At 40.1% G+C, this 14,446-nt stretch overlaps 1 protein-coding gene across 1 annotated transcript; it reads left to right on the plus strand.

Annotated features, from left to right (window-relative positions):
* Positions 1 to 239: 239 nt before the first annotated feature.
* NUCKS1 (nuclear casein kinase and cyclin dependent kinase substrate 1) lies at positions 240 to 10,236 on the plus strand. Its single transcript, XM_077771973.1, has 6 exons — positions 240 to 321; positions 1,440 to 1,545; positions 4,028 to 4,083; positions 6,038 to 6,190; positions 6,949 to 7,098; positions 8,965 to 10,236. Exons 1-6 carry the CDS (start codon positions 240 to 242, stop codon positions 9,162 to 9,164), a joined length of 747 nt encoding a protein of 248 aa, XP_077628099.1. The 3' UTR covers positions 9,165 to 10,236.
* Positions 10,237 to 14,446: the final 4,210 nt, after the last annotated feature.

Genomic DNA, 14,446 nt, shown 5'->3' on the forward strand with positions numbered 1-14,446 from the left:
ATGTTTGGGGAGGTGGGAGGTTTTGTGGGAGAGAATATTTGAGCTATCACTGAGATGAGCAGTTGGAAAATTGTAGTTTTAAATACCTTTAAACTACACTTTTCTGTAACAACATGTAAAGCCTTTTTGGCTGAAGTAGGTGGGGGCTTGTCGAAAAATAATTGTCACACAGCTAGTTCTGATTTTGTTTATGAAATAGAAACAAGTGTTCTAATGTCTTAGGAAAGTGCTGCATCTTTATGATCTTCAACAGAGTCTCTTCTTTCTACAGAAATAGAAAGGTGGTTGATTATTCACAGTTTCAGGAATCTGATGATGCTGGTAAGTTTTCGTGATTTCAATAAATTATAAGTTGGATCAACTAATAATGAAGAATTGTCAACTCAGTGTACTGTTTTATCATGCTTTTAGAATAAGTTTTATTTTTTGATTTTTAAACTATGTATATTATGTCAGGATTTGTGTCACCCTAAACAAAGCATTGGCTTTTTACTTTTCCTTAGTAGATCATTGATAATAAATACTTGGATAACTTTTTTCCTGTCTGGTTTTGAAGTCCACAGCTTGAACGTGCAGTAATTCTGATGCAGTGTTTATTGATCTTTCTCCGGCTATCATCACAGCAAAACTTGTATCTTATCTTAGGAAGTATTTAAGTGTTGCATAGTAAACTAAGATAAGAGCACTTTGTGACACATCCTAGGTCTGTGAACTAATTCATCATAGAATGAGTAGTAGGTCTGAAATCTTAGCCATGAAATGTTTCCTTACAGTATGTCCTTAATGTCATTATTTTCCAGATGTACTTGCTATTTTTTCTGCTTTTTTAAAATCTAATTTTACTTTATAAAGATAATATGTGCACTTTGGTAAAACTTAGAAGATGCAGAAATGTAAAGAAGAGTAATGACATACAATCCAACCTCCCAGAAGTAATGCTAACATTTATTAAATGCTTGCTAAATATTTGCATTTATCAAGTTCTATAGGACTTTTGATATTGGAGATATTTTCCTCAAGTGTCAGAGTATGCTCCATTTAATACTTTAGTTCAAGAGTGATCTACTTGATAACAGTAATTGTGTTAAGATTATAGAATTGTGGGTTCTTTACATTCTGAAATGCTTGTATTTATTACTGTAATAGTTTTCAAGTAAATAGATGTTGAAACATAGGAATATCTTTAAGAAATTAAAAGGGTAGGATATAAAATAATAAGAGATACTTGACTATGTATGGATATGTTAAAATACACACATGAGATTAGAAGGGACTGGGGTAGAAAAGAGTTTACTTTTTAAAAATGAAAGAAAATTTTGTGGGAAATCATGCCCCCTGACCACTTAAATAGCATGAAAGATGCTTATCTCCATAAATAAACAGTGGCAATTTGTACATGTAAAAATTATAATATTTGAATTTGAAAATGCTCTGTTTAGATGAAGATTATGGAAGAGATTCAGGCCCTCCAGCTAAGAAAATTCGATCATCTCCCAGAGAAGCTAAAAATAAGAGGCGATCTGGAAAGAATTCACAGGAAGATAGGTAAGAGGCATTGTTAATCTGTTCCTGCTTACGGTGTCCTCGCTTGGAGGTGAGGGTGGCCTCCGATGTCTAAATTGGTAGAATCTCCATTAACTTGGGGAAAGTGTTTATTGTCCACTTAGGTTGTTTTGCATATTTCTTATCTCAGGCAGTGCTTCTTGAGTTAGAGGTTAGCCTCTTTAAGGTCATGAGGCTTGCTTGGACTCAATCTGGAATCCAAGGTGATCTCCAAGAATGCCTTTGTTGCCACTCAAACCTCTGAACATAAGCAGAAAGAGTGTTTAAGTATGTAATTTGTTCCCTGAGGTTAGTATTGACATTTTCATTGTAGTGATGATAGCAAAGAATGAGTACCTTTCCTGTTCAGTCACATATCACTGGCAGAATCATAACTAAAGCTTATAGAACCTTAACTTGTATAGACTGCTGAGTTTTGCTGTCTGTAATTCTTTGTTCAGATAATTTAGTCGTTTGAGGGGCAGTTTCCTTTCCCTTAGTTTTATAAATGAGTTCAGAGGAGTTGTTATTTTAACTGCACTTTCCTTCTGAGACCAGGATACTGCAGTTTTTTGCCTCTGCCATCACAGAGCCATCATACTCCATGTAGCACAATTTTAAGACCTCCTTAATGACGGGGATGATGGCGATAATGGTGATAGCTACCGTGGATGATTCTCTGCCAGTCTCTCCTATGTGCTAATTTATAATTTATATTCATTATCATTTAATTCTGGCAACACCTGTATTGGGGTCCTGCTAGCTTAGAGACCGTGACAGTGATTTACCCAAGGTCGTCCAGCAAATGGACCAGGCTTTGGAACCGTGTCTGTTGGACTCCAAAGTGCACGTTTTAACCATTGGGCTGTACTGCTTCCAAATACCTGAAGTTAGAGCAGTTCAAAGAAATACAGTCTTTCTCGTCAGCTCTTCTAACATATTTCCCTTCCAGTACTCAAGTCTTGTCAAATAAAGCCCTGCACAGAAGTCTTTCCATTCTGAATTCATAGATGCTAAATTTGTTAGAAATGACAATATTTACCTCCAATGTTTTCTTTCCTGGAAAATTTCAGAAATGTGGTTTTGAGGAAAAATAAGACGAAATTGTGCTGTGGGGAGGAAGACAAGTCTTCCATAGTTTTGTAATGTGTCTTTAATCCAGTTTTCTGTGGTAGCCCAACTTAGATTCTCTTCCATTAGGTTCATTTTTTATATTTCTCTTAGGAGTGGGTTTCTTTGTGGCCAGCCACCTGTTCTGTAATGTGTCATTGACGCAGTTAATATCTCGCCTGAACTTTCCCCTGCTCTAATCATTTGGTTTTATTTCTTTCCTAAGTGTCGGGAATGGTGGAAATACAGTTTTTACTGCCATTTGTACTAAGTGCCTTGTAAAGTTTATTCCCTCAGACCGTTGTTGTGTTGAGTTTTCGATTGATCTCTACTTGTAAAAGTTCAGCTTTTACTTGACTTTATTGTAATGAGACTCCAGGATTAATGGTCTCTGTAAACCCAATAATAAAAGAACTAGAGACAGCTGTAGTTCTTTGTCATTGTAATGGGTGAATTAAATGCTTACCTTGCATAAAAACATGTAGACCGGTCCCAGGTTTCAGCATTCTGGTGTCGGTGTGTCTTGAATCAGGTTACTTAGTAAAGAAATAGGGTTGGGTTCTCTCTTTTTTCAGGAATCTTGAGTTTGGTAGTTTGTTATTTGACTGTGGTCCAGATCCTAGGAAATAGCAAAAGCGATTTACAAGACCTGCTATTTGAAAAAGCTGTGAAGGCTGTTTTTATGTTGAGTGTTTCTTTTTTTGTTTGTCAGAATTTCTCATAGAATCATCAAGTTGAAGCCCTGACGAGTACCAGGTGATTTGCCTGAGATCATACAACTAATTAATGACAAAGACAGGACACTAGAACCCAGATTCCAGAATAAGATTTCTAAGGGCATAAAACGTGCATCTCTGTGACATGAATGGTTTTATATAACTTTCCATGGGACTTTGAAGCACGTTTTCTTACTTGGCAGTGATCTTGAGCTCTCTTTTATTCTCTCCATGATACAAGGCAGGTTTGTGTGTTGATGTTTTTGATGTATAGATAATATTGGAGGCAAAAAAAATCTAAGGAGATAATTCATTGATTTATTTTCCTTTTGTTTTAGATAAATTTTTAGGGACATTGTAATTTATGCAACTACACTCCAGTTTTTTTAAATAATTGTTTTAGGTGTTCTCTGCATCTGTATTTCGTGCCATCCAGGTTTATTTGCCTGCTTTCCCACCATTCATACATTGTGTAATTTATTTTTATTATTTTTAGACTGCCTCTGACAACAGAGAATTTTATTATTAAATGTTCTTTGAATATTTCATCCATAAAAGAGTTATTTCTCAGGTTCTTCCCCCGTCAGAGATATCAGAGATGTGTGTTCACTTAGATTTTAATCTAAGACTTTTAAACTTCTCCCCTCTTCCCTTTACAGTGAGGACTCCGAAGAAAAAGATGTGAAGACCAAGAAGGATGATTCTCACTCAGCAGGTAGTAAACAATTTTTAATGTAATAGGTGGATTGATTTATGTCTGTATTCACTGGACATTTTAATAAGCAGGTTTATAATAGTGCTAGACACTGTCGTAAATACTGGCATTATGAAGAGGTTTGCATTTTTGAAGGGCTCAGTGCTGGTGACTTACTATAGTTACCCTTGAGGGTTTTTTTAAACATGCTTATTACATGCTCTGTCCCACCCCAGGATTTCTGATTCAGTAGGTGGAGGTGGGACATTGGGACTTTGTTTTTTAAAAATAATTACAGATTATTCTTATGCATAATCAACACTGAAAACTATTTACATGAACAAATAACTATTCAAACTGAATAGACTTAAAAGATTATGTGTAATACTAAGTGACAGAGAGATCTAAGGAGGGTGGTAAGGAGCTCCAGGGTAAGAGCCAACAGAAGATAGTTTCACCCTTACTCGCTTTCGCTGGGAAGTAGTCCTTTGAAACAGCAACCACAGAGCAGTCTTCTTTGGTAAGAATTTTAACTCAAAAGAATTAATAAGAGAATCCATGGCCAAATAAAATGTTGAATCCTGATTACTTGTTGGTAGTGTGTATTTTTCCAAATTTAACTCTCCTGAGAATTGAGGGTTTATTCTATACTGCCCCCAACTACTTTAGTTTTGACCTACATTCCCCTACTTTTGCTTTCCTGGATGTTCCTTTAAGTAGGATTGCTGTTGGCTGATAATGTGGAGGCCTGACAGTCTCACTGCATATACACCACTGAGCTGCTGGCTTTCGTTCTTCCCAAGTGTGTTACCTGACTGCCTGAGTTGAAAAGAAATAGGTTTTGTATCTTTGTATCTTTGATAATTATCATTGGAAGACAGTCTTCCCCTCTTCTAGAATTTATAAGTATTTTTCCGGGGTGCCTGGGTGGCTCAGTCCATTGGGCATCCAACTTCGGCTCAGGTCATGATCTCGTGGTTCATGAGTTTGAGCCCTACATGGGGCTCTGTGCTGACCACTCAGAGCCTGGAACCTGCTTTGTATTCTGTGTGTGTCTCTGTCTCTGCCCCTCCCTCACTCATGCTTTGTCTCTCTGTCTCTGAAAAATGAATAAACCTTAACAAAATAAAAGAATATTTTTCTAACTTTAGTTTCTAAAAACTGTGAACATATTGAAATGTAATTGATAATTTTGGAGTGACACAATGATACGAGATTAAAGTATGTTATAAGAAGCAGGTGTTCACACCTAAGTTCAGATTTATTGTTACTTAAAAACTGCACTACATGGCCCAAGTTATTTTCTATGTAATAATGAGTACATAATCAGGGTGCCTGGTGGCTCAGTCGGTTAAGTGCCTGACTTTGGCTCAGGTCATGATCTCATGGTTTGTGAGTTTGAGCCCCACATTGGGCTCTCTGCTGACAGCTCAGAGCCTGGAGCCTGCTGCAAATTCTGTGTCTCCCTCCCTTGCCCATGCTCTGTCTCTCTCTCTCTCTGTCTCTCTCTCTCTCAAAAATAAACATTTAAAAAATTTTTTTTAAATAATGAGTACATGATCTTCTTCAAGTTCATTCTTCAAATTTTAGCTCCTCTTGTATGTTTTGTAGGAATTTTTAGGGATAGAATTTACCCTTTTTTTTTTTCTTTTTTAATGTTTTATTTATTTCTGAGAGGAGACAGCACGAGCAACGGAGGGTTAGAGAGAGAGGGAGACACAGAATCCAAAACAGGCCCCAGTCTCTGAGCTAGCTGTCATCACAGAGCCCAAAGTGGGGCTCAAACCCACGAACCATGAGATCATGACCTGAGCCGAAGTCGGACACTTAACCAACTGAGCCACCCAGGAGCCCCAGAATTAACCCTTTTTGAATGAAATAAAGCTGAAGGTTATAGCTCATGTTGGCTTTTCTAGTCAGCCGTCAAATAAACGCACAACTCTCTGATTGTTGCATTATAACTTTGATATTATAGAGGACAGTGAAGATGAAAAAGAAGATCATAAAAATGTGCGCCAGCAGCGGCAGGCAGCCTCTAAAGCAGCCTCCAAACAGAGAGAGATGCTCATGGAGGATGTGGGCAGTGAGGAAGAACAAGAGGAGGAAGATGAGGCACCATTCCAAGAGAGTATGTAGAGGTGGCTTCTGTTAACTTTGGTCATGATTGTAGTTTGTGACCTTGATGGCTTCTGTGTTGTTGTGGATGCTAAGTATTACAGCCGGTCCTTAAATTAGATATTCGCTGTTAGACGAGATGACTGATTTTGATACCTGCTGATACTTTGAGATTCAAGGACTCTCTTGATGATGATGTCCATCATTTGAACTCAAATACTAAATGAAGAGTTGTTAGAGTGGCGGTTACATGGTGGGCGTTGTGATTTGGATTTGTGTTTTGGCCTGGGAGTGAAAGGCGTACACCTCCCCCCCAGCAAGTGTTCATCGCAGAATCTAGATGCTTCACACATTACTCAGACTTACTAATTATGTGTATTTTTGCTTTGTATTTAGCTTTCCTATTTCATTGGTTCATAATCGGCCCAAACACACCCAGCTGGTTCCCTTTCATTTCCCTGGTCCCCCCACCCCGCTCTACAGGGGAATGATGGAACTACCAAAAGTTACTTGATGGCTTCAGTATTTATTCAGATTAAATTCCTATTTTCATCCAACTCTTCGTACAAGTCAGTGGTGTCGCCCACGTGTGCATGCTAACCCACTGCGCACAGGGGGCTGGTAGTGACTCCGGCCAAAGCGTAGCACGGCTGCCAGCAGAACTTGAGAGTATTTATTTCCCGATCCAGTCACGCCTGGCACGGTCTCCCTTTGTTCACTTGGAAGGATGTAGACATTAAGCTGGACGTTGAAATTCTTCTTTCCTCTCAGAAGATTCCGGCAGCGATGAAGATTTCCTAATGGAAGATGATGATGATAGTGACTATGGCAGTTCAAAAAAGAAAAATAAAAAGATGGTTAAGAAGTCCAAACCGGAGAGAAAAGAAAAGAAAATGCCCAAACCCAGGCTAAAGGCTACAGGTGAGTTGTGCAGAAGTGAAATTAAATTACTGCTCTGAAAAATTTCAAGAGCCAATAAACTTTTCTCTACAGAAATTCTTCATTAGGGGTTGGCAGTGGCCACATACCTAACAGGAATGAAAGGATTCTGAAAGGACCCTGTCTTGCCCAGTTGAAATATCGCTTATTTTATTAATAAGGACTCTAAGCCCCTGCAGGAGCCTGATGGCTCAGCCCTGTTCTCCAGCTTCTGCCTTATAGGCAAGGTTCAGCGGCCACTTGCTTGTGTCAGGCACGGTGCTGGAGACACTGCAGTTCCCGCCCCTTTTTCCCGCTGATGTCACCATCCCAGCAGCTACTAAAGACTTGAGAGTGTGAAATGCACACCTGTAATCCCATTTCGGTTCTCTGTTCTGATCCAGGCACCGTCCTTTGTGCTAGCCTAAGGAAACCACGCTTGGCAACGTGGGTTCAGTTTCTTTGAGCCGTTACGGTTTCCACCAGATAGTCTCCCAGTCGCAGCTACTGGGATGAACACTATCCTTAGTGGTTTGTGAAACTTAACTCAGAAAGTTCAATTTGCTTTGTTTTTTCTGGCAAACAGAACTTCTTACCGTTAAGAATAGTGGAACTATCTGGGGCACCTGGGTAGCTCAGTCAGTTAAGCCTCTGACTCAGTTTTGGACCAGGACCCTCAGGTCATGGCAGTTCATGAGTTCGAGCCCTACATGGGGCTCTACACTAACAGTGTGGGCCTGCTTGGGATTCTCTGCCTCCCTCTCTCTATGCCCCTCCTCTACTCACTTTCTCTCAAAAATAAATAAACATTTAAAAAAAAGGAATTATGGGACTGTCAAAAGTTCTGTTATTTGATGAGGGCACCTTGCTGGCTCAGCTGGTAGAGCATGGGACACTTTTTTTTTTTAATTTTTTAATGTTTTATTTATTTCTAGGAGAGAGACAGAGACAGAGACAGCGTGAGCAGGGGAGGGTCAGAGAGAGAGGGAGTGACAGACTCTGAAACAGGCTCCAGGCTCTGAGCTGGCAGTCAGCACAGAGCCCAGCGCAGGGCTCGAACCCACGAACCGCGAGATCATGACCTAAGCGAAAGTCGGACGCTTAACCGACTAAGCCACCCAGGCGCCCCGAGCATGGGACTCATGAGTTTGAACCCCACTTTGGGCGTGAGTTTACTTAAAAATAAAATAAGGGGCACCTGGGTGGCTCAGTTGGTTAAGTGGCCGACTTTGGCTCAAGTCATGTCTCTGTCTCAAATAAAACTTAAGATTTTTTCTTTAAAAATAATAAAATAAATGATATATCCTTAGAAAAGTTTTTAAAAATTTTTTGATGGCTTTAATTTCTACTCCCATTGTTCTATGCAGTCTTCTTGACCCGCCTTTTTTTTTTTTTTTTTAATTTGAGAGAGTGCACAAGCGGGAGAGGGGCAGAGGGAGAGAGAGAGAGAATCTTAAAGTAGGCTCCATGCTCAGTATGGAGCTCAGTTCAAGGCTCTGTCCATCTACGACCCTGGGATCACAACCTGAGCTGAAATTGAGTCGGATGCTCCACCGACTGAGCTACCCAGGCGTCCCATCCCCGACCCACTTTTTAAACATAACTTTTATCAGAAACAACTTTTAGTTTCACAAACCACTAAGGATAGTGTGCAGTTTCTGTAGCATCCCTTTTCTTTATTATAAACATTACTGCTAACATGACACCACAATGTTGGCAGAAGTGATGGGGAACCAGTACCCACCGTGACTTTTTAGTCAGTTAGGGTGTTGTCTTTATAGATTATATTCTTAACAGTTTTGTTTTATAGCTGATTTTTATTAAAGACCTTTTCTTCCCTTCCCCAAATTCGTATTTTTCTCCTTTCAGTGACTCCAAGCCCTGTGAAAGGCAAAGGGAAGGTGGGTCGCCCCACAGCTTCAAAGGCATCAAAGGAAAAGACTCCTTCTCCCAAAGAAGAAGACGAGGAAGCAGAAAGCCCTGCAGAAAAGAAACCGTCTGCCAGCCCCCCACCTGAGAAGTCTGGAGACGAAGGCTCTGAAGATGAAGCCCAGTCTGGGGAGGATTAAAAAAGTGATGATGGTTTGGGGAGAGATTTTATTAAAAAAAAGAGGAAAAAAAAGAAAAAAGAAAAAGGGGAAAAAAACTTACTTAAGATAGAACATGGTTTTGGCTATGGCTTGACTCATGGGCTTTCAATGCTTTTTTCCTTTTCTTGAAAATAACATTCTCTGTCTCTTTCTCTCTCTCTTTTTTCAAGAAAACCATTGTACGTTTAATTTACTTTTTTGTCTATTAGCCTTTTCTTTGCCGTCACCCCTCTTTCCCACCCCTTCCCAATGAAAGCCATGTCAGAGTAATCACTGGATTGACCGCCTCATCTTTTTATTTTTAATGGAAGGTGTACCACAGTTGTAAAGCAATAAGATTTGAGGTGAACGCTCTGGAAATTTTGCTTTTTGCTAAACAGTAACAAGTTGAACCATAATCAAAAAAACGTAGAAGGTTTTAGTTAAAAATGATTGCTTCTTTTTCTCTACCGGGACTTAAAAGAATCAGTTGTCATCTAATACAAGTTTATATTGTCTATAGACACAAGTATAGACCTCTACAGAAAATGAGGATGCTAAACTTCCACTGATGGGTCAGGTAGGAGATAGAGACGAATTCTGAATTGTTACTAAAAGTATTCATATTTTTTACTGTGGGGGCGGGGCAGGGAATGGGGTCACCTGACCTTATGTGGTGGGGGGGTTGTTGTTTTTTTTTTTAATTCACTCACCTGTTATCTCAAAGAGACCGGGAGCCAGTGATCCTTTTATCCTGCTACATTCTTTCAGGAACTTAAAAAAAAAAAAAAAAGCAAAAAACAAAACAAAACAAAAAAAACAGGCAAGGGCCACCAAAACTTAAGTCATTCTTGATTTCCTATTTCATTCTATAGTGGTTCATGTTTTTAAATATATATGTATTCTGTTTCTTGGGTAAAATTTTACCAAGGATCAAAAAAAAAAAACCCCACAAAAAAACCAAAAACACCTAGAATTTAAATGGCAAGTTCTATACACCAGAGTGGATTTCTTCTTAACTGACAATGTTTAGGTTTTAAGCAAATAAAGTACCAATTAATGTGAAACTCAATCACAGAGACTTGAGATTTTTCCTTTCTGAAAACAGAAAACTGAAATTCTTTTATGCCGTAAGTGTGTGTTCAGACCCCATGAAGCGTGCTCTGTAGTATTTGGGGATAGAACAGTTTTCCCGTCGTGCGCCTGCCTTCCCACTTCTTTGAAGACACGTGAAGCGCGTTTCGGCCTCCTGCCACCACACAGGACACCGCTGCTTCCCCCACCCCAAGCCCAGCAGCGCTGCTCAGCTCTGGCCCTGTTCTTCACCTCCTGGCCCCTGCTTGGCAGGGGTTATGTTAAATGCTGCTCCCACACTCTTCACTTATTTGCTCTTGTTTTTCTGCCGGTGCCCCGTTTGTATAAAGCCGGAGTGTCAGGGGCCCGGGGCTAGAGAAACTGGGGTAGGAGGCTCGTGCGCACCGATAATAGACTTCACATGCCTTAGGAGAGCAGTCAGGACACAGGTCTGTACGCTTGATCCTCCGCGTCCTGACGCCGCGAGCTAACGGGAGCAAGGTTTAGGGGCCTTACTGTGCTACTAAGTTGAAAACATAGTTGAGGTTTAACTTCTGCCTTTTTATCTAGGTTTGCTGCTTCGGTATATCCTACGCGGTTTTCCTCCTTTTAAGTCAGAGCATGTTTTTTGTCTCCGACCACATGGCTTTCTTGCAGATGTTCCTAGGACAAGAGGTTATTTAAGGAATATTTGTAGTCTGATTTTTAGGACGCCTTCAAGACTCTCCTTACTCTGTGACTTTTTAAAAGAGCGCCCAGTGGCAGAGTCATTTCACTGCCGCGCACAGCGTGTGCTAAAGAGTGAATTTGGAGACTTTGGTAACTTGGCCAAAAATGCAAAATTTGAATATAAGTAGCGGTTGGATCATTATCTTCCATGATGGTTAACTTTATTGTTGGGAACTTTGTAATGAGGGTGTTAAAGAATATTCCGTTTGCTTTGGTGAGTTTGTTCAGGTATCCACTTTTCACAAGGAGGTTTGTGTTCAGATAGTAAAAAGATCTATCAGTGTTTCCACCATGCACTTCTATTTTTAGGGGTTTATAACTTTAAGTCCTACATTCCTAGTAACATTTGGAATTTTCTTAGATTATGTTTCATGAAGATTGGGGTGGGAGGGGTCTTTTAAAACTTTAGCCTCTGTACTTTATGTAACACGGTCTCTTTATATATTAATCTGCACTAACATCTCTGTGGTAATACGCTCATTCTTTAGAGGTAATCCTGACTTCTAGGTTACTTGTGTGCATTTGGTTGGGATCCCTTTTTTAAAAATTAATTCATGAGATTGAAAATGTCTTCTATATTTCTAATGGACTAGACAAAAGGATCTGTGTCCCCAAGTGAGACAGGCTCTGAATGACCTTTGTTTTCTCTGCTTTTTATTGATGATTTGAGAACACTCTAGTCTTCCCCTCCAGTCATGCGTGCGTACAGGAAGACAGCTGTGGTGGCCCCGCGGGAAACAGGTGCTCAGTCAGGTTTGATAGTGATGTCAGGACAAGCTAGAAGCTGTTGGTGACCGGCCGTTGGCACCGCCCTTGACTAACCCCCACCTTGTTTCCGTCGAGCACGCCTCTGGCAAAATGGCGATGGCATCGTTCAGGGTCTCGTTTGCAATGCTCAGGAAGCGGGACGTGCACTTGGAGGGCGCTTGTTTGCCATTACCTGAAGTCTGTTCGCTCTGCTAGGTTTACCTCTGGAACAGGGATTTCGGCAGCTCTGCTGACACTACATTTTATTTCTTAAGATCCTTAATTTCCAGACTTCTCTTCCCAACATACACGGCCAGAAATGGCTGTCTTACATCTTCCGAAACCCATAACTTGCTGCTGCTTTTTTCCCTCCCCACCTCAGACTGGAACCAACGGAATGGGCCCAAAGGATACACTTCAAGTTCAGTGATGGTAGATTTGTCCTACTTTTTGAAATCTCTCTCCCTTTCATATCCCCACTGCCTGTGGAGTCCATGAAGGGAAATGAACGGGTGTGTCCCCCCTTTAGGGAGGTACCATTGGAAGACTTTTAATCTGATTTCCCACAAGAGAGCTTGGATAATGGGGTGGTTTTGGTTTTTGGGGGTTTTTTTTCCCCCACAGTATCTGGTTTGCCCCATTTCAGCCCTCAGTTGAAATAGCATTTTCTTATAGGTTACTAATGAGCGGGATTGAGGTTATGATCCAGTGAAGGTTTTGACACTTGTGGATATGGTTGGCTAGACTGGACTCGATGCTTTTTCTTTTTGTTTAAATTTCTCTTCTTTTATCCAGGAACATTCAAGTAACAAGTGGATTTTAAGAGTACTGGTTGGAAGAAGGAAGTGCTTTTCTTTAAACCAGTTTAGGAGATACTTTGAGAGTAGTAGGAAGGCAAGAACAGAATCTACCAGGAGCCACAGGGAAAGCTTTATAAAAGATCATGTGGCCACTGTTGTGGTTCTGAAGAGTGGGAGTTGCGATTTGAACAGTTCTTTCTGTTCCTGTGTCGCCAGTAGCTGCACTGCGAAGAAACTGTCACCTTAGGAATTTGGAAAGGACAAAATCTGGGCTCTGGTCTTTAATGGCATTCAGACAGATACCTAAGTAGAACAAGTAATAAATGTTTCCTGCTGAGGGAAGGGGGAGAATAAACCAAGCCGTTTGCTCTTGAGGTTAGAAAATTGTCTTTTTCTGTGTTCATAGAGCTGGGTTTATTTGAAAAGGGAGTTAGTTTGAATATCAGGACATCGGGCTCTCTATAGCCAAGTTTCAGTCTGCAACCTATTTTCCCCTCATCTTGGGATAAACTTGATACAGAATGACTTTCTGAATCCCAAATCCCCCAGTTATACTCTTTTTCAAAGCCTGATTCACAAAATTCACAGTGGTGCTGACTGTGTATTAACCACTATTGGGAACAGTCCCGTAAACCTGCCTGTCGCCATGCCAATGGAGCGCGTGAGCGGGTGACATCTGCTGGAGCATGCTTTGTGTGGCTGGTGGGATGCCACCATTGTGATACACTTTGTACATCAGGGGTGAAGGGAGGGTTTTCTAGATTATGGGGGGAGGGTAAAATTGGGGTTTTTTTTTTCGTTGTTCCTTTTCCAGTGGGGTGTAGGGGTATAGTAGTCAGCTTATGCCCTAAATAACATGTATAAAAACCCCTGAAGTATTGTGTGGGTGTGTGTGTGAGTGTGTGTTTGTATATGTCTGGCAATTAAACTTTTGTCTTCTGGAAATTAGTGAATTCTTTTCTTCTTTTTCCTCCAGAAGTATTTGTTACAAGATTTGTAAATAAGAGCTCTACTTAGTTTGTTTACCATGAACATGTTGCAGCAAACCTTACACATCTAATCCCTGCAAGATTTAAAGAAGGACTTTAAGACTTGCCAGGTTAAGCAGCGGCCAAGTTCTCAGTAATTGTTTGCCTTGATTCACCTCTCAGACTTCATTTTCCCCAGCTGGAAAACTCCCAGTCTTCGTTGATTTTAGTTCTTAATCCTTTACCTTCTGAGCAGGAAGGGTTATGGAGAGGAACCTGTTTCAATGTATTTAATTAGTCCGTGGGGCTAAGACGGGGGCATCTCTTAATATTGCAATGTTGCTAGATACGTGATCAGACACCAGAGGGTTGGGCATTCTTGCAATACCTTAACAGTGCTGAGATCTGCAGCATGGTACTAAGGAAGTTAAAGTTTGAATGTAACCACTTTATTTAAAAGATTTTTTTTTAATTTAAATGAAATGAGGTTGAAGTGAACATGATTTTGTTGACCATGTTCGTGAATTATAGATGCAACATGCATTGGTAGACTTGTGTGATGGTCATTTGTGATCCTTAATTTTTACATATCCCAGTCTCTGTATGTATCTGCATAGACCAAGAAGAAACAAACTCCTGCTTTCTTTTATTGAAGGGTCTCCAGGACTGCGTGTCTGCTCCTGAGCTCTGTTTTGAGTATGTGTATCCTTTGCTTGTATTTTGTATTAAAAAAAATAAGAAAAAGAACCCTTTATTGTTGAGCATGTTGGCATTGTCCCCTTTATTTTTTTTTTCTCTTTTTGGGACATATGAAGCAAGTTATTCTTTTTCTGTATCTTTTTTTCTTTTGTAAACCTTTTTTTTTGTTTTGTTTAAAAATGGCTTTATAAAAGGGCTTTTATAACCCAGATGCGTGCTCTGTGTACTTCTTATAACACTCTCAAGCAAATACACTAAATATCCA

This window comes from Crocuta crocuta, unplaced genomic scaffold (genome assembly GCF_008692635.1).
Source record: "Crocuta crocuta isolate KB4526 unplaced genomic scaffold, BGI_CrCroc_1.0 scaffold318, whole genome shotgun sequence".
Classification (NCBI taxonomy): Eukaryota; Metazoa; Chordata; class Mammalia; order Carnivora; family Hyaenidae; genus Crocuta; species Crocuta crocuta.